This window comes from Leptodactylus fuscus, chromosome 1, assembly GCF_031893055.1.
Source record: "Leptodactylus fuscus isolate aLepFus1 chromosome 1, aLepFus1.hap2, whole genome shotgun sequence".
NCBI classification, from domain to species: Eukaryota; Metazoa; Chordata; class Amphibia; order Anura; family Leptodactylidae; genus Leptodactylus; species Leptodactylus fuscus.
Window position 1 is genome coordinate 97382336 of NC_134265.1, and position 20781 is coordinate 97403116.

A 20781-nucleotide genomic window follows, 5' to 3' on the forward strand; every position below is an offset into this window, starting at 1 on the left:
AGCATGCATGTGTGGAAGAGTTCAAGTGAGGTAGTGGGATTTCAGCTGAACAAAAGCTTGTTTGGCTGACAGCTATCTGAAGTGTATGTGATGTTTAAGTCTGTGTTAACCACTACCCTCTAAAAAGGAGGACAAAGTTACTTCGCGTTTCATAATTCCACTTTGTGATGTCTTAGCATACCACAGAACAGTTTTTTTTTTTTTACTTTTCATATGCAACCCTAAAGACTTCCATCCTGTGTGAGATTAATCCAGAGATAAGTGATTAAATATTTTCAGGAAATCTAGCAGATTAGGATAAATTAGTAATCACTAGAATAAGACTCTTTCAAGTCCTTAAATGGGAATATAATGCACACAAGCACTAACAATAACTGTAGTCCTTGCTTTTGGGGTGATAGATTTTCAATCTCCTGTAGTGTCCCATAAATAACATCTATAAAAGCCATCTCTAGTGGAAATTGTGAGCAGCTACTGATAGTCATACTGGTCCGCACATTACAGGGTTATCAAATTCTGTATATCATACTACAATTGCTTCGATTCTAATTAGAGATGAGCGAACAGTGTTCTATCGAACACATGTTCGATCGGATATCAGGGTGTTCGCCATGTTCGAATCGAACACCACGTGGTAAAGTGCGCCAAAATTCGATTCCCCTCCCACCTTCCCTGGTGCCTTTTTTGCACCAATAACAGCGCAGGGGAGGTGGGACAGGAACTACGACACTGGGGGCATTGAAAAAAATTGGAAAAAGTCATTGGCTGCCGAAATCAGGTGACCTCCATTTTAGACGAATAGTGGATTTCAAATCCGGGTCATATGAGAATGTGAACTTTGTGACTATGAGACAGGGATAGCTGTACAGGCAGGGATAGCTAGGGATAACCTTTATTTAGGGGGGAATGTTATTAAAAATAACTTTTTGGGGCTCTATCGGGTGTGTAATTGTGATTTTTGTGAGATAAACTTTTTCCCATAGGGATGCATTGGCCAGCGCTGATTGGCCGAATTCCGTACTCTGGCCAATCAGTGCTGGCCAATGCATTCTATTAGCTTGATGAAGCAGAGTGTGCACAAGGGTTCAAGCGCACCCTCGGCTCTGATGTAGCAGAGCCGAGGCTGCACAAGGGTTCAAGCGCACCCTCGGCTCTGATGTAGGAGAGCCGAGGGTGCACTTGAACCCTTGTGCACCCTCAGCTCTGCTACATCAGAGCCGAGGGTGCGCTTGAACCCTTGTGCACACTCTGCTTCATCAAGCTAATAGAATGCATTGGCCAGCGCTGATTGGCCAATGTATTCTATTAGCCTGATGAAGTAGAGCTGAATGTGTGTGCTAAGCACACACATTCAGCTCTACTTCATCGGGCTAATAGAATGCATTGGCCAGCGCTGATTGGCCAGAGTACGGAACTCGACCAATCAGCGCTGGCTCTGCTGGAGGAGGCGGAGTCTAAGATCGCTCCACACCAGTCTCCATTCAGGTCCGACCTTAGACTCCGCCTCCTCCGGCAGAGCCAGCGCTGATTGGCCGAAGGCTGGCCAATGCATTCCTATGCGAATGCAGAGACTTAGCAGTGCTGAGTCAGTTTTGCTCAACTACACATCTGATGCACACTCGGCACTGCTACATCAGATGTAGCAATCTGATGTAGCAGAGCCGAGGGTGCACTAGAACCCCTGTGCAAACTCAGTTCACGCTAATAGAATGCATTGGCCAGCGCTGATTGGCCAATGCATTCTATTAGCCCGATGAAGTAGAGCTGAATGTGTGTGCTAAGCACACACATTCAGCACTGCTTCATCACGCCAATACAATGCATTAGCCAGTGCTGATTGGCCAGAGTACGGAATTCGGCCAATCAGCGCTGGCTCTGCTGGAGGAGGCGGAGTCTAAGATCGCTCCACACCAGTCTCCATTCAGGTCCGACCTTAGACTCCGCCTCCTCCAGCAGAGCCAGCGCTGATTGGCCGAATTCCGTACTCTGGCCAATCAGCACTGGCTAATGCATTGTATTGGCTTGATGAAGCAGTGCCGAATGTGTGTGCTTAGCACACACATTCAGCTCTACTTCATCGGGCTAATAGAATGCATTGGCCAATCAGCGCTGGCCAATGCATTCTATTAGCGTGAACTGAGTTTGCACAGGGGTTCTAGTGCACCCTCGGCTCTGCTACATCAGATTGCTACATCTGATGTAGCAGTGCCGAGTGTGCATCAGATGTGTAGTTGAGCAAAACTGACTCAGCACTGCTAAGTCTGCATTCGCATAGGAATGCATTGGCCAGCCTTCGGCCAATCAGCGCTGGCTCTGCCGGAGGAGGCGGAGTCTAAGGTCGGACCTGAATGGAGACTGGTGTGGAGCTATCTTAGACTCCGCCTCCTCCAGCAGAGCCAGCGCTGATTGGTCGAGTTCCGTACTCTGGCCAATCAGCACTGGCCAATGCATTTCTATGGGGAAAAGTTAGCTTGCGAAAATCGCAAACTGACAGGGATTTCCATGAAATAAAGTGACTTTTATGCCCCCAGACATGCTTCCCCTGCTGTCCCAGTGTCATTCCAGGGTGTTGGTATCATTTCCTGGGGTGTCATAGTGGACTTGGTGACCCTCCAGACACGAATTTGGGTTTCCCCCTTAACGAGTTTATGTTCCCCATAGACTATAATGGGGTTCGAAACCCATTCGAACACTCGAACAGTGAGCGGCTGTTCGAATCGAATTTCGAACCTCGAACATTTTAGTGTTCGCTCATCTCTAATTCTAATGAGTTCTAAGCCTAACCTTAGTCTCTATAGAACTACAGATATCCATGTGCAGGTTGTAATGCCTACATCACTAGACAGATCACATTCTGGCCATATGTTACAATTTTCACAATTTTTTTTTTATCTAGTAACTCAGTCTCTAAAGAGATAAAAACAATGTAGTCTTTATAATGACTCGTGTACTAGCTGGAAACAGGAGCATAAGCAGAAATCCCGTAACTTTAAGACAGACTGTAGATAAGCAAAAAGAACAATTACCAGTTACTGTATGTTTATATGGAAGAACTGACCTTTTTATTCTGCTGAAACATGTGATGAGGAATCAGATTGTGTAATTCTACATTGTCACAATTACAACCGCAAACTTTCTATTTAAGCCCCAGAGATAAGATGAAAAAGCTTTTTTTGAGAATATCTTCCATAAATCATGGCCCAATGTCAAAAACTTGTACTCCATGTGAATGACACAGGAGGTAGGAGGAAGTTTTTACATGCACATGATGGAAGGGGGAATATAATATAGATTAAAAGTGTTCGAGGGGTTTTCGCAAAAGAGATGACTAGTATGCATAATGTATAGCTGAACTATAATTTGTCACAGAAATGTTGGTCTAGATAGGAGTGGTCTCCATATGAAGCCTATGCCAGGAACAGGTACAGCTACTAAACAAACTACAATACATTGGAAATTGGCGAAGTCTTCCACAGCAGATACGGTATGTTACACTGCATATTAGGGGATCACAACTTTCTTCATGTTACAGGAAATACTCTAGTTTCATTCTAGAGATAGGTGGTTTGTGAACTACAGTGAATTTGGAGCCAGGCGTAGCAATATGCTCTGCACTCCAGACATCTTTACTAACACCTCAAACGTAAAGCCAGTAGTTATAGAATTCTAAGGAGTTGGCTACGCCATGCCATGTTCATGACACAAATGTGTCAGAGTCTTAAAATATTTCTGACTCATATAGCCAGAGCTCTGTGTAAGTGTGTGGGAGGTAGACTACTTTTCAGAAGAAATAGCACTGATGGGTTAGTTTAGACATCATTTTTTTTGTCATACCTTCAGTATTTTATGTTACACTGTAAGACAAAAATAGCAGCCATAGTTTCGATTGTTATGTGCCATTTACTACTATGAATGGAAAGAAATACAATCTCAAATTACTCACACACTTTGGCTGCTGTGGAAACTTAATGCAAGTCATTTTGCACAATATTCTGTATAGTCACACTATGGTACATTTGAAGACCCATGAGACAAAGCTTAAAAAAAAAACAAAAAAAAAAAAAAAAAACACACAACCCACACACACAAACCAACAACCGTATAGGGCATTTGCAGCATGCACATTTATTCCCTCCACAGGATATGCCATAAAGGTCTGACAGGTGTGGGTCCCTTCAGCCCTATAGGCGGGGCCTGTGCATCCCACATCACACCACTGATCATCATCAGGCTGAGTTCACATGGGAAACAGAACAAGAACAGGAATACTCTAGTTGAGAATAAAAATATATCTTTAATTAGAAAACATTAAAAACCATAATGGAAGGATTGTTACCAACAGACAAAAACAATTGGGTCCAAGGTACCGGGAATATCCAGACGTAGCAATGTAAGTGTTACCACGTTACATGTAATCACCTGTATAATGAATCCTTACACAGACAGAAAACAGTAATGTACATGCAAAATAAGTAACTATCGGAGGATAGATTACATGATGTGGATAGATTACATAATTGCAAACTATCGTAACAAAAATGGCCAGGTAAGTGACAAGGTAAGAGGTGCCAATCATATGAACAAGTACTTATAACAACAATGACCAAAAACAAATACATTATTGGGGCTTTTTTTACTATTTTATTTAGACAGGCACTATAACAATGGCCAAATAAATAGTACAATAAAAAAGATACCTGTGGTATAAGGGAATGGTGAGTGTTAGTCCATGTAAGGCATACACCAGGCTATGATTAAGAAACCTTTGCGGTTTCGAAACGCGTCAGCCAAGCCAGAGATATGATCTCTTGATGTGTTTTATTTCACGTTTTTTCTTTCTTTTTTCACTTCTTTTGTATGACATCTTTTGTCAAAACTTTTAAATGATGGAATAAAAGTTGATATTTTTTACGAACAAGAGTTGCGGACTTTACCTCCTTCATCTTCGCAAGTGTTTTTCTTCTGAAAGTCCGGAAGAATTAGGTCGTGCACCTTGTATCGTATGGTGAGTCATATAACTTTCTTTTGCTTTTTTGTATTAACAGACAACACCTACAAACCTAAGGAAAGTAAAGGACTCGTATCCATAGGATGAAATATCTCAATGTCACTGCTGGCAGGTAGAAAAACACATACCCATGGTCAAGTATATCCTGGAACCCGATGCGACCAATTTGGCCATTGTTATTATAGTACTTCTTCATATGATTGGCACCTCTTACCTTGTCACTTACCTGGCCATTTTTGTTACGATATTTTGCAATTATGTAATCTATCCACATCATGTAATCTATCCTCTGACAGTTACTTATTTTGCATGTACATTATTCCAGCTTCTTTGTTTCTGTGTAAGGATTCATTATACAGGTGATTACATGTAACATGTGGTAACACTTACATTGCTACATCTGGATATTCCCGGTACCTTGGACCCAATTGTTTTTGTCTGTTGGTAACAATCCTATTATGGTTTTTAATGTTTTCTAATTAAAGATATATTTTTATTCTCAATTATTTTGAGTATTCCTCCCGTTTTTTTTTTTTTTGTTTTTTTTTTGTTCTGTTTACCTAGTTTGGCAAATAAGTGTGTGACCCATACAGAGTGAATTGACTTGTATGCCTTTTATTTGTCTTCTATTCCCTTGATGTCATGTTTGTGGTAGGAGTTCACGCTGGGTATTTTGGTCACGATTTTGAGGCCGTATCCACCTCAAAATCCTGACCAAAAAAAGACAGCTCCCATTGAAGTCAACGGTAGTCGGTCAGTTCTTTTTTTTCCGGGAGCTGGAACAAATAGACATGCTCATTCTTCAGGCTGGAGCAGGAACCTGAGGCGGCCTCTGCATCAAATTCTGATCCAAAATAATCCATCTGAACTCAGCCTATGAAGTTGCCAACGCCAGTGTGACACATGGGACCTCCTGGAGGCGGAAGCGACAGGACAGGAGCAGTGGATCCAAATAGGTGTGTGGAACTTAAAGCTTGTGAGGGTCTCCCACTAAATACTCTATCTTGCAAAGTTCACCTGGTGGATTTATTTGGACCAAACGCATCCAAAAACGCAAGTGGTATACTCTAGGGTTTCAACCTAAAACGGATTATTAGCCAGCTACCTATTCCTCACCCTGGACCATTTTTGAGGTCTGCTCAGTAACCACTGACTAGCTCTTGCTTTAGTCTAGGGCTCTCTTAGCTCTGATTGTGATGGGGCCCTGCAGTGATAGTAAGAAGACACGGCTCAGCCTGCCTCTGTGATTGGATTGCTTTGCATCAATTTACTCTATACAGAATAAACTTGGTAATTTGTTAAATAACCACACAGTTTAGAATATGGGAGCATAGACTGAATGAGATGCTGTATTCTGCCAATCTATATGTACCACTCACAGAGGTTGGGGCCAAATGGGCACATGTTTAGCCTAGCAATACCCTTATACAAGTCTCCCATAATATTGCACATTACATACACTGTAGTCTATGATTTTATAATATATAGTCCAAGCCTATTTAATGTTATAAAACCCATGGAATAGACTAGGGGGAACCAGCCATTTTAAACAAAAGGCTTCATTCACAACTTTGTACAAATCCTTACAGAGAATTAAACACGTGGTAGAGCTCACAATGACAAAAATCCTAAAAGTTATAAAATAAATACATGTACATTCATGCCTACAGCACTGCCCACCGTAAAATAGATTTGCTAGTCCTGTAAGCTAGGTTCATTCATAAAGTTACACAATACAAAGTGTTGTATAAGGCTACAGAAATATGCAGTAATTTATTAAAAAAAACACACACACCACGATACCAATTATTCAACAGTCTGCCGCTTTCCATAATATCTTTTTTTGTTAAACGTAACGCTAATCGTACGGACTATAATTGTCTCTGACAACAGAACGCCGTCAACTGCAAGTGTAGGTTATGCATTTATTCTGAGGAGGGGGGGGGGGAGGTGGAATTTGAAAAAATATTATATAGTGAGAGTAGTACAGCTGTCACACAGATTGGAGATTTGTCGAACCCTTAACCAGTATCGGAGTACGCACTGCATGTGGAAAAGACCAGAGCTGAGATTCAACACTGTACTATTGTTGGCAGCATGAAAAATTTAGAAGATATACTTTATTAAATCAATGAATAAAATTGAGAAGTTTTGTAGAGGGAAATTCCTGTTAAGACAACCCCTGTCCAACCCTGCTGGAAACCCCCCCCCCCTTCCTCAACGAAACATCTGAAATGTAATTACATTTCTAACTATAGGTTTTAGCAAAGCAGCTGCTTTGTTTGCGGCATTACTTACGGAATATTTAAAGCTTCCAGAATAAAATGGCCCAAACATCAGAGGCAAACATTAACTGTCACTTGAAGTCTGTTGGAGTGTTGTAGAGCTGGTTAAGGCTTAATCTCCCCCTTTACTTCAATACAATACTTCTAGACTGGAAAACACTGGATTAGACTGCCAGGATTCCCAGGAACTCCGGGGTTCATGGAGCACTGATGAGGGATCCCCATGGAATAGCAACACCATTACTTTTAACACAGGAAAGGTAAACTGATTTCTTTGTGGTTAAAGAGAGTGGTTTTACAGAGCAGTAAAAAATAAATAAATATGCGAGCCGAATTACAGGATTGATCAAACATTAAATACTCCATTATTTACAATGTACAGAACTCCATACTCTAGTGGTGGTACCTGGAACTGCAACCCCGCTTCAATTTACTTGAATAGGACCAGGGCAGCTTCCACCCATATACTTGGTATATGGCTTCAGGCGGCCACATCAGCTGAGCAGTTCAGGCGATGGACCCAGACTGATGCTGATGACCTATCCTCTCACCATATATGAAAATATAGAAACTGGGCCGCAGAAAATTAACTCAGTGGGAGCGGTGGACTGAGGAATGAAAATGTAAAATATTTGACTGCAACAAAAGCCAATTTGAGCTAGAAGCTATGGATCCTGTTAAACCCACCCCTTGACAGGTTGACTGGAGTGTGGGAGGAAGCCAGAGTCTTCCTAACAAAGACGTATAGGGAATGTACAGTGGCGGCCAAAAAAAAAAAAAAAAAACCACGCACCAATGGATTTTGTCAAATGTATGTGACGCGTATATATTGAGTCCCTACAGATGATATGTATACCTCCTACTACAAAATCGACTGAAAAAGGTCATGTGACATGTACAAAATTGCCAAATACTCGTCATCCAGGAGAGAAGAGGATAGAAATGGAAAAAGACAAAGAAATCATTTTAGCTACAAACATTACATTTTGTGAAATGGTGCAGGGATTTTTGGCTGCCACTGTAGATTGTGAGCCCTATGAGACAGTGACTGATGATCTTTAAAAGCACTGCAGAATATGATGGCACTATATAAGCAAGAACTAGGTTCAATTTTGCGTTCTGGTTTCTGTTCAGGGGGTCCCTCCCCCCCCTCCCCCCAAACGGAAGCCTAATCCACTTAAAGTGGTTACCATCAGAAACCTGTGGGGGGAGGGGTCCGCCGTGTTTCTACCCAAAAAGAGCAAAAAATGCATAGAGAAAAGCGCAGTTAAGCGTCATTCACTTAGAGATACAGTAAACTGTAATACCAGCCATAACCAAAGGACAGGTGTAGTTTTTAAGGATGGATGGATTGGGGGGGGGGGGGGCAGCCATGCTTTTCTAGTCCTGGACAAACCATTTAAAGAGGACCTTTCATGGTCTGGGGCACAGGCAGTTCTATATACTGCTGGAAAGTTCTGCACACTATTGGCTTTCCCGATCTGTGCTCTGGGGAAAGAGCTTTCGGTCCCGGTACCGTAGCTCTTTAGTCAGAAGGGCATTCCTGACAGTCAGAAACAGCCTTCTCCACAGCAGCGCCTATCGCTCTGTACAGTGTGATCGGGGAGGAACGCCCCCTCCCTCTGCTCGTCCATAGAGGATTATCAGGAGGGGAGAGGGCGTTCCTCCCCGCTCACACAGTACAGCGCTATAGGCGCTGCTGTGGAGAAAGACGTTCTTGACAGACTGTCAGGAACGCCCTTCTGACTGTAAAGAGCTATGGTACCGGGACTGATAGCTCTTTACCCGGGGCACAGATCGGGAAAGCCGACAGTGCTCTGAATTCAGCGAACTGTCGGCTTTCCAGCAGTACATAGAACTGCCTGTGCCCAAACCCATGAAAGGTCCTCTTTAAACGTGGAAATTAGCAAATGGAGGATGAAGCTTTCAGCTGCCAAATCCCAAACTAGCAATTCTGCAAATGCAGATGGTACCCCAAAAAACAAAAATTTTAAATGGGTTATGTTACCAAAAGTATTTAGCCGCCATCCATAAGATACAGGATAAATACCTGAACAGAAAGCATTTCACCACTCAAAACCCAAAGACTGAGGCATTGTGCTTTGGCCATTTCTAATACTCCTAATGAAGTGAACAGGAGTGCTGAAGGAACGCAGGAAGTTCCTTGAGGAGAGTACTTGCAGAATCTCTACTCCAAACCATGTCAAATGCAATTTTAATAGAGCTTAGTTAGATTTCATGCCAAACAATATTATTGTTGATTCTCTTCTATAACAAAAGACAAAATTATGGGAAGTTTTAAATCCTACAAATGCAGCTCTCATGCCAGAGGGAAGTACCGGTCAGAAGTGTTCAGAGTATGGGAAGGGGGGGGGGGGGGGGATGGGGTGAAGTCTGACTATTCTGTACCTGCTTAAACAGCAAGAGAATTTTAGCTTCCAGCATCACATTCCTCACGTATCATCACTTGCAGGTTTCACTGACCTAAAAGAAAATCTAGTATTTCTAACGTATTGTCGCGTGAAACTATTTTGTAGGCTCCTACTAGCAGCTGCTCATCTGTGCAAAACTGAAAGTGTTACATAAAATACACACATATATATATATATATATATATATATATATATATATATATATATATATATATATATTTTTTTTTAACCCCCAAATGTAAAGCACCATGGAATTAATGGTGCTATAGAAATAAACAATAACTAACACACACACACACACACCATACAGATCAAATTCAATTCAGGTTCTACTCACACCATGATACAAGCTTTAAATCCCCAAAATAAAAGAGGAACTCCCCCTACCCCCACACAGTCACCACCCTGGACACTGTATGGCAGTCAACTATCCACAGTCCCGATTCTCCTGCTGCTTTTACTCCACACAGTCCAGAGTGGTGGGTAGGGAGGTCATAGAATGAAGACCTCAGTAGAATCACATCTACAATTAGGGAGGGTTGCTTATGATGAATGATTCATGCGGGCAGCGCATGGCAAGCACACGGAGCCCATTATATGCTATGTGGTCTGTGTAGTTCCGTTTGGGGGGTTCCTCCTGCGGACTCCTTCCGGACGGGAGGCAAGCACTAATATGAACCTGCCCATAGTCTATAGGGTCTGTGCGCTTTAGTTGTACAGCGCTCCTCCTGCTACTCGTGGACTTGGTGACTCCTTTAGTCGAATAACGGTTTCCCCTGAAACAAGCATTTCTTTCCCATAGACTATAATGGGATTCGATATTCGATTGAGTAGTCGAATATTGAGGCTCTACTCGAAATGAATATCGAATATTTCACTACTCGCTCATCTCTAGTCAGAACGTGACTCTGGACAAGAGACTTTTGCCCTTGCCGAAAGCCTCCATTTATACAGAGATTCTCTTGCTCCAGCATGACTGAAAAGCATCAGGCCGCACGATGCAAAGAGGTACGAAAAGACACTGCCTGCTACCCTCCATTAGAAAAGTTGCAGAACAGAATAAGATGCCATGTTTGTGCTTGAGTGGTTATTGTGCATTATGTTTGTAAAATATTTCTGTGTATTTGCATTGCACCAAGTGTACACAAAAAGTGAGGACAGACTGCGAGTTGGGACCTTAGGGGGGTCATTAACACAGAGGAAAATGGTGCTGATAACTCACGGCAGAATCAGCGCTGATAAAAAAAGACTCCCATTGACTTCAATGGGTTCCGACTTCTGCATGGAACACATTGAAATCAATGGGAGGCTTTTTAACCCATTCCTCCATGTGAATGGACCCTTAATGTTAAGTTTGTAGAAGGGGTTAGCTTTCACCACAAACTAATGGGATGGACAATTTTTTCAAATAAAAGATTAGCATTCGAACTACAGTATGGCAGCATTAAGAGCGCAATTGAATGTTAGAATCATCAATATTCTACTTTATTGACCCGTGTGTTATATTTTCTATCAATCTAAGCCTGTAACTGTTTATTTCAGCTGTGTAAGCTGCTCAGCCTTGTGGGCACAATGAAGGAATAGGTTGAAGACAAATATAGCTCTAAAGAATAGGCTAGAAACATACATCCGTCCCTCTGGAAGCTCTACTTTGTATAAACAAGGTCAAAAGAGTTTAGGTCAGATGTTTAAACTTTGGCACACAGACTGGTCAACAGGATTGTGCCATAGGTTGTGGACCTTAGTCTCCACAGCACTTTCTAGTTCCAGAAAAGGCTGTGTAAAGTACATTCCATGTGCAAGATTCACATATTAGGATGGCGGAAAAGGAGAACTTCTGCAAAGTTTGCTGTTAGCAAAGTTGAAACAGATAGGACAAGTTCGAACATTTTCTGTCATCAAACAGAGATCGAAAGCACTGCCCAAATTATTAACCCTAGTCCTTTCCAAAGGGATTGTAATTTTTCTCAGTTTGGTTATCGTTTTCTACAGCCTCATCATTGGCGAGATGTACATAACTTCTGAAAGTCAATAAGGGTACATTTGCACAGTCCTTTCACCAGGTCTGTGGATTTGGTAGGACAAACACCAACTCTGACTCCCAATTTGCACACAGCCCAACTTCAGCTCCTTTTATAATGTCTGACATTCACGGTCAGACTGGATCAGCAAAGCGCCTCTGATTCATAAATATAGTGATTGAATGCCTTAAATCCAATTAAACAATACTTATTAATATATAAATATTACATTTTGGACCAAAGTTGGTAACTTTTCTCACTCTACCCAAAAGTCGCTGACATCAGACTCCAGATCTACAGTCCTAAGTCACGTTTATTCCAGTGTAGAAAACACAGTGCAGCTGGGGCCCCATGTGGAGTAAACACTTTTTGCTGTGGCCTGCTATGTGCAACCTTAGGGAGCCTGCACACGGAGTTTACACTCGCTCATTCTAAACGTAAAACTCGTTCAGAGTAAGCAGTGTAAAAAACAGATCCCATTGACTTGAATGGGTGACGGCATACGCACGCTCCCCATTGAAATCAATGGGAGGCTTTTTACCTATTGCTTTCAATGTGATGCTTTCAATGTGATGCGCGCATATCACATTGAAAGCAATAGGTAAAAAAGCCTCCCATTGATTTCAATGGGGAACACGCGTATGACTGCACCCATTCAAGTCAATGGGATCTGTTTTTTACACCGCTCAGGGCTCGTTCACATCTGCGTCCTTTCTCCGTTCTGCTGGTTTCCGTTTCCTGCACAAAACAGAGGCAGGAGACTGAAACCTGCAGGACTCTTTCAAACCCATTCATTTGAATGGGTTTGAAAGATGTCTGGCCATGAGCGGCAGTGAGCGTTTTATGCTCTCCGCTGTGAAACCGGTTTTTTAAAATTGGACACAGAGTCGGACATGCAGTACTCTGTCCGGTTTTAAAAAACGGTTTTGCGGCGGAGAGCATAAAACGCTCACTGCCGGACCCGCTCTGGAGACCCAAACGCTAGTGTGAACCTAGCGTTACTCTGAACAAGTTTTACGTTCAGAATGAGCGAGCATAAACTCTGTGTGCAGGCTCCCTTAGCCTGAATCAACATGAAAAAAAAAAAAAAAAAAAAAAAAAAAGTAAAATTTTTCACATTTTGCGGGAAGCCCATTTTTTATTGATCCTGTATAGAGAAATTTGTGGAGGGATCCATGAAAACAGACAAAAATAGGACAGGAACACCTTGTGGGAAATAGCCCTTATTTATATGCATTGAATTGAATGCAGCCGATATTCACTGTGCTCCTTTAAAGCTATATTCACACCAGAGACTCCACCACACCCCAATGACTAAAATATCTCACTGATGATGTGGCCTTCCAGCAGGTGTTTTACTATGTCTGAATTCATAGCTTAGGTTTCATGCTAAAAACTACTCTACTAAGCACTGCAGGCTCTGCATGCCCACAACAATGCCAGGAGGGCTCCCCTTACCAGACTTGTGTGATTAGGATAACTCTGCAGGGTAGAACTAACACAGCAAAGTACAAGCCCGAAACATTCCCAAGACTTAGTAATGTATCATCACCAGGTGGGAAGTTATTACACCATAGGAAACCTGTTTTTATATTATGTAAACCAGTGACGCTGCATCTCACCATCATGGGGTGATCAGCTAAGGGTGTGCATAATTTGCATAAATTACTCTATCATATGACAGACATCGGATGCACAAGCACATTTTCATAATACAACATCACACACTGCACAGGCTATAACAAGTACAGAGTGCCCTGGGAAAATGAGCGCACTTGATCTATTTTGTTTGGTTTCCCTCTCAGATGGTTTCTATTTCACATTTAATAACACTTTCTGAACAACAATAGTTTATTTTCAATTTTCATAAAAGTTAAACATTTAACTGCAAGTAAAAGCTACTGTTCATTCCTTTGCAGAGTATATGTACACTGTGTGGATTTTCTGCACAAAAATACACACTACGGCCCAGTTCATATTTGCATTACATTACATTTACCATGTCTGCCATAAATCAGTGGACAAGAGTCCTGCACAAATGGCATTTTTCTCCAATGGTTTCAGTTATAACACAGACACCTGGCGGACCCCATTACATTTTGTTGATCTCTACATGTAACTGAAATTTTAGTGGTCTAACGGCAAACCAGAATAATGGAGAGTCAACGCTAATGTGAGCTTTGTGTAAAGCCAATGTCCTATGTTGCAGCTTTTTCTGGCAGATTTTGCTGGGGGGGGGGGGGGGGGTTTAATGAAAGCTAGGAGTGGCTTTAGAATAAAGGAAGATTATTGGCAGAGATGGGTGAACCTTCCAAGATGTATTTAATTTTCGAATGGCTCAGGCCTTAGTCATGAGCGCACTAAGCATCTGAAGAGACCCCAAAGTATAAAAGTATACTGCAATTCATGCCACAGCAGTCATTTTAGTTTATTCAACACAAATTGCCAGTTTTTCGTTATGTTAAAAAACCAAATAATTAGGTTGTACACAGCTCAGAAAAAAATTGGCTCGCCCATCTCTATCAGTGCTACCTTAATATTTCACTCCTTTTCAAGCCAGTTTTGATTTTAGCTGAAAACACGGTGACCTTGCCCATGCAACTAAAGATTGCCACATCGTCCTGTGACGTCACAATTGCAAGCAAATGGAGTCACATGAAGACAGATGTCAAGTCACAAAGAAGTAGTGTTCTCTTTGCAACAAGAAGTTGCATTGGCACTCCATTCACATACATAGGAGAATTTGCTGCAGATCAACATCACGCCTTGTGGTTGTGTGACGGGAGTCATAACCAAAGTCACCCTGTAGACCTAGCTTTAGAGGGCTCTTGGTCCTAAATAAGTGGTACAGTGAGGGAAGAACAAAATCCATTTCATTTTTGAGACTACGTTTAGATGTGACATAATGAAGAATGACTAACATTCTTAGTAATGATTAGATGCATAGCATTTGGTTACATAGCATTAATCTATATATCTGCAGAACGGGCACTGCCACCACCAAACACCTCACCAACAATGACCATTCACACATTGCTTCATATTACACTAATAACTTAACTGGCAAAATCACCACATGTTTGCTGGCCAATAGTGTAGAAGGACTAGCGTAGTAGCAGTCACAAGATGCTGAGTACATGGGACAGTAGAGCCAGTGTCACTTCAGAGTCTGCTGACACAGCCCAGATTTCTCAGCCCAGTCATTTTCATGTGAAAGGGCCATTACTGACACAGACAGTTTCCAATAAATGGTAACTTCTTCCATAAACACCAAGGTTTCTTTTCCTCCATTCTCATACAGATTTCATTACAAATGACAAGCAGGCCATGTACATGATGAGATTCCTGGACACGTCATTTTATGTAACCATACAGTATGAGCAAGCTATCATTTGTCATTGGACGGCTGCACAGTTTTACATAAGGCAGTTAGATTATCCATTGATTGTTCAGGCACTTACTGCCCCATGTAAAAGGCCCTATGTGGGCTACTTCTCCACCCCCACCCCCCCATCCTTTCTCTCTCTTTTCCCCATTAAAAGATTGACATGCCTTCACTTTGAATTAAAAATCAGATTATTCACTAGAAAGCATATGACCAAGATTACTACTAGTGCAGCACATCATAGTTATGTAATTTAGGCTGAGGTCACAGGGGTTTTTTGGTCAGGATTCTGAGACCGTATCCGCCTCAAAATCCTGACCAAAAAGATGGCTCATTGAAATCAATGGGAGCTGGTCAGTTTTTTGGGGTTTTTCCTTCTCTCTCTCCGGGAGCAGTTTGTTCCCGAGAGACATGCTCATTCTTTCAGGCAGATTCGCAGTCGCATCAACCCGTATTTTGGTCCGGAACCTGAGGCGGCCTCAGTTTCAGGTTCCGGACCAAAAACCCAGTGTGAACTTACTCTTACACAGATGGCTGACTCACTAGAGTACAGGCAGACTATAAACAGAGACTAGGGACCTGAACTGAGATGCTCCACTTGACCCCTAAGCAAATGAATAGGCAAACCTAAAGACACTGTATGGTGTAAAAATATGAACTGAACCCATCTATAGGCTGGGGCCGCAGATGGAGTAAACACCGCCATTTGGCAAGGCGGAAAAACTTGTGACTTTTACAGTCCCTGAAAAGTGGATAGGATGCTAGTGAAACCCAGCCACACATGGTGTGGAAAATACATGCAGCGGTTTACAAAACAGTTGCAGTTTTGGAAATCGCAGCATGTTAATTATACATACAGAAATTACGGCAGTCTATCCTATAGGTATAATTGAAGCAGAAAGACTTTGTGAAAAGCACTGTGAGGGAAAAAAATAAAAATATGATGCGTTGCCGCCGGCAGATTTGGCATAGTCTTATACGTTTTGCTGCTAGAGTTAAAGAGGACCTTTCATGTCCTCATGCATGAGGTTTTATGTACTGCTCGAAAACAGACAGTATGCTGAATTCAGCACAAGGTCAGCTGTGCTGAAGGTCCCGTTATGTGCCCCGTTAATTTTGGCACCGATCTCTCCCTACTGACAGCCTAGCATCATCACTGGGCTGTGAGGAAGGCCCCCCACTGACATACTTGTCCATAAACTTGTACTGGGTGGCGCTCCTAAGGGCTCAGTGTTATCGCTAGGAGGTAAGGAATGCCCCCTCAGAGTACAAGGCTATGTTACAGTACTGTCGGGGGAAGGGGCCTTCCTCACAGCCCAGCAATGAAGCTAAACTGTTAGGAAAGCTCTTCTGACAGTGGCCTGAGATTGGTGCTAATTATGCTAATAGAGCCCCACATATGCGTGAATAGCCTTTAAAAAGGCTATTCAGGCACCGTAAATGTTATATTAAATCCTAGTCCAGTTTTTAAATAAAAGCATTAAAACATATATGCAAAACTTACCAAACGTGCACCATGGGCGGGGATAAACGATGCGACGTTTGCTTCGGGCACGCCTGCCTCTTCTGTCTCCTTGTAGTAACGCCCTCTGGTTCCGTGTCTTTTTCCGACTTCTCTTCAAATCCCGTGCCTGCGTAGTAGCGCTTCCCTCCGAAGCGCTACTGCGCAGGCTCACTCGCCATTTAACTTAATGGCAGTTCGCAAGTGAGCCTGCGCAGTAGCGCTTCGGAGGGAATTTGAAGAGAAGAAGTCGGAAGACGACACGGAACCAGAGGGCGTTACTACAAGAAGACAGAAGAGGCAGGCGTGCCCGAAGCTGACATCACATCGTGCATCCCTGCCCATGGTGCACGTTCGGTAAGTTTTGCATATATGTTTTAATGCTTTTATTTAAAAACGGGACCAGGATTTAATATAACACTTACGGTGCCTGAATATCCTTTTTCAGGAGGGCTCTATTAGCATAATTTTGCTGATAGAGCCCCTTTAAAGGCACAGATATCTCCAGCTCAGGGGCACATAACAGATATCCGACAGTGCGCTGAATTCAGTGCACTGTCAGCTTTCTAGCGGTATATAAAACCGCATATGCATGAGGACATGAAAAATACTCTTTTAGCCTAATTCGTATTTCTACTTTTAGTGGACATGTGATGTCAAGGTTGATCATGGACTGTATACAATCCTACCTATTTTTTGGGTTGTGGTAGGTCTCTTTTTCATCAGCTCTCCCCTGCTCCATTTCCAGAACTTTTCTATGTTTCTGGGTCCATGAAAAACTACAGCATATAGTTGGCATCAGTGTGCGGTCCGTGATTTTTTTTTACAAGCCCATAGACTTTAGAGAGCATCCATGGAAAATAGAATGGAAGTCTGCATGTGCCCATTAAAAACCAATAGTGATTAACATGGACATCTAATGACTGATAAAAGCAGACACGTAAATAAGCCCTAAGGGTCCATTCAGAAAAACAAACGCTACATCAAAAATATTATGAAAATAACTAGTTGTTCAAGGATGAGATCTCTCTGATCGATCAAGGTAATGCACTCCAGAGAGGGGGCTGCATGGCAGAAGGATCTGGCTCCAAATTATTTAAGGTGGATCCTGGGAATGGACAGTTTATTTGTGCCCGCTGATATGAGGGGTTGGCAAAGATTATGGGGCTGCAGTTCTCAAGTTGTTGGGGCTATATTGCTTATGGCTTTAAAGGTCATCATGTAGACTTTAAAAAGTTGTTCTCTCTTTTATACACAACCAGTGCAGTGAGCGGAGGATGGGGCTAGGAGCAGATTTGAATTATATACCATACCACAAAATGAGGTGGTGTCTGCCCTTTTACTATTGTGGAAAACACATGTACTAGAGTGATTGCCCCAGTTCAGCTACCCAAGGAGAAATGTAGTTTCACATGGTAGACCTATGGAGGAGCAGCTGTCCTGTAATACATGTATGGCTTGTGTCTGCCATAATTTGTAGAAAAATCTCTGTTCTGCCTTATAAAAGACGTACCTCTGCAGGGGACCCCATCAGGATATTCATATGCTAGAAATGGATACATGGCAGGGGGGGGGGGGGTCTTCATCAGACAACCCATTTAAATTTAAGGGAGTCTGCCATCAAATTTAGCATCAAGGGGAAAGTACTGTTCTGGTAAGGTTAAGTGGATCAAACAAAATATTCCCTTTATGAGTTGTTGCCACCATTGCAGAGATGCTGCTTTTTGTGATTATACAAATAGGATCTACGGAGCAATAAATAGGTTACCACTTACGGTATCTGTGAAGTAATGACAAGGCCATCATTGCTCCAGGGCTCATTGGCCTTAACCTGTCTGTGGGGCTAGATCTAGTGACAGGATCCCTTTTCAATGCCAATACACCTTCAATAGTGATCGTACAGCTAACAGTTATCCCTTCTGACTCCCCTATATACTCTGAGCCGAACAGAATAAAGTGTCGTTACCAGGGGATGATGGTAAATTCCAGCCATACACTACAGATGGCAGCTCATCTTCCCCAGAGAACAAAAAGATCAGGCCTACAGAATTAATAATATATTAAAGATGCAACAGAAATTCCCCATTTTTGAAAACTGTTTTTTTCACTGCAGATTTTTTTTCTGCAATGTGTGGATGGGATTAGCCAGAATCCCATTCACTTTGCAGGTAATGTAATACGCTGTGTTTTCGAAATGTGGGGCTTCAGCCTTACAGAAAGGTAAACCACAAATTAATGTAATAAAATCATCTATATGTCCCTAAGGAATCATTGGATTAACCTCACGTGTCTTTACACTGATACCGCAGACGTTTATAATGTTTCTTTTCCAGATGGCGTGGCGTATCCCATCTCCGAGCGGTATGATGGACTTTGTCTGGGGATCCACAATAATTAGTAAGGAATTATAAAGTCTTGATGACATTTATCTGATGCTGAACCAAGAAGAGATTAATGGGAACAGAAGAGTCAGTGATAAGAGTCTGATACAGAGAGTAAACCTTTACAGACACTGACAGGATTAGCAGATTACAAGTGCTGAGTAATGTACACATGGTTCAAAGTCAGAAGAGAAAATCCTGCGATCCCCCAGCTGAGTATACAGTATATACTGTACATAAGGAGGCTCCTGTGGGATTCTTTAAGAAGTCTCATAACTTGGAGATTTCCTTGTCTTTTTGAAGCTTCAAAATAATAGAAGAAAAATGTGTCAGCACAAAGTGGCTGCGAATTGTGACACGTGCGACATTTTACTCATTCATCCTAAGGCATTTTAATGGAACAGTTGCCCAGAAGAGACGAATCAACAGGCGCCAGGCAGAGCTACAATAGGAACTGACCAAACTCCCATCAAAGAGGAGGGCCCCCACTCCGCAGGAATATCTGTTTATTGGTTTATATGAATATTAGCGACACATCATGGACGCCACCAAAATCCAAGTATGTCCAATATCCCTTCCTCAGTCTCACTAGTATATAGCAATCCAGAATAAGTCAGCACTAAATAGTTATAACAGTATATTGCTTAATGTTCCTTGCTTTAATTATCCCTACATAGTCAGTCTATACTGCTTGCTCGCATTATATTCAATGCATTATATTAGGGTGTTTAGCATTCCACTGCGGTTACATCCTTACACAGCCAGTATATACTATCTGCTCGCATTCAATTCATTACTCTCAGCCTTGCTTCTGTATTAAAATAAAAAAAAATGAAGGTTTTTTTTTTCAGTTGTGCTTTATAGATGTATGTGCTGTGGCACATAAGAGCCGGTGACCCCGCAGCTGTGCTGTGTACATGGCCGGGTAGAGACGTGTCGCCCGCCACTAGCTGATGACTACATGGAGGATGCCGGGGTCGTCTCAGTACTCGTGCTCACTGCGTCACGTGACCCGCTGCCTCCCTGCCCCGCCACACAGTACATGGAGCTACGTACATACATGTGCTCCGGCAGACCCCACCGCTTACTGGCCACTTACCTTCTCCACTTGTTGCTTCATGATAACAGGGACCAAGAATACCAGAATTGCCCCAAAGGCTGCCAGCAGCAGGCCGATCACCCCGAAGATGATGGACTTCTTTGTGTTACCACCAGCCATGTCTCCTGCTGGCTGCAGTGTCTTCACAACGTGGAGCAGAAGAGCCGGCTGTCCAGCTGACAAGTAAGCTCCGCTCCAGCACGGCAGACATCCTCTCAAGCCTGTTTTATTCCGAGGGGCAGGTAAGAGCCCGCCCTGTGTCAGCTTACCCAAACTCACCCCATTCTCCAGCCTGTCATAATGTTAGGAGGACTCCACCCGGAGGAGGGACTGAGCCTCTTATCCCGGCCTTGGTAAACAAACCCCCAGCCAAAATGGGAAGATTCCCGAGCACACGGCCGTATCCTAATAGTATGTGTGTGTGGACTGGGAGCTATAGCTGACTGGGGAGCCGGGCTGTGGACGCTCGGGCAGGAGGATGTGGCAGTAGTCACACAGCTTGCATTACTATAACTTTACCGTGAACTTACCTCAATAGTAATAAAACATATTCACGACTGCGCGTACCTGTGTGTATAGCTAGAAGTTGTCTAGTGTGTACTTTAATGCGTCGTACACACAGGAGCAGCCTCTATGTGTGCTCTCAGTCAGGGGCAGCCTGTGTGTGCT

The 20781-nt window shown here is 42.7% G+C and overlaps 1 protein-coding gene across 2 annotated transcripts in view; it reads right to left on the reverse strand.

Annotated features, from left to right (window-relative positions):
• SCARB1 (scavenger receptor class B member 1) overlaps nt 1-20389 on the reverse strand; it is a 59781-nt gene extending 39392 nt beyond the window's left edge. For both annotated transcript variants that reach the window (XM_075275021.1, XM_075275013.1), the window contains exon 1: nt 20113-20389. In XM_075275021.1, coding sequence (XP_075131122.1) covers nt 20113-20232 — 120 coding nt within the window. In that variant the 5' untranslated portion in view covers nt 20233-20389. The remainder of the gene's footprint in view (nt 1-20112) is intronic.
• Between the last annotated feature and the right edge of the window lie 392 nt (nt 20390-20781).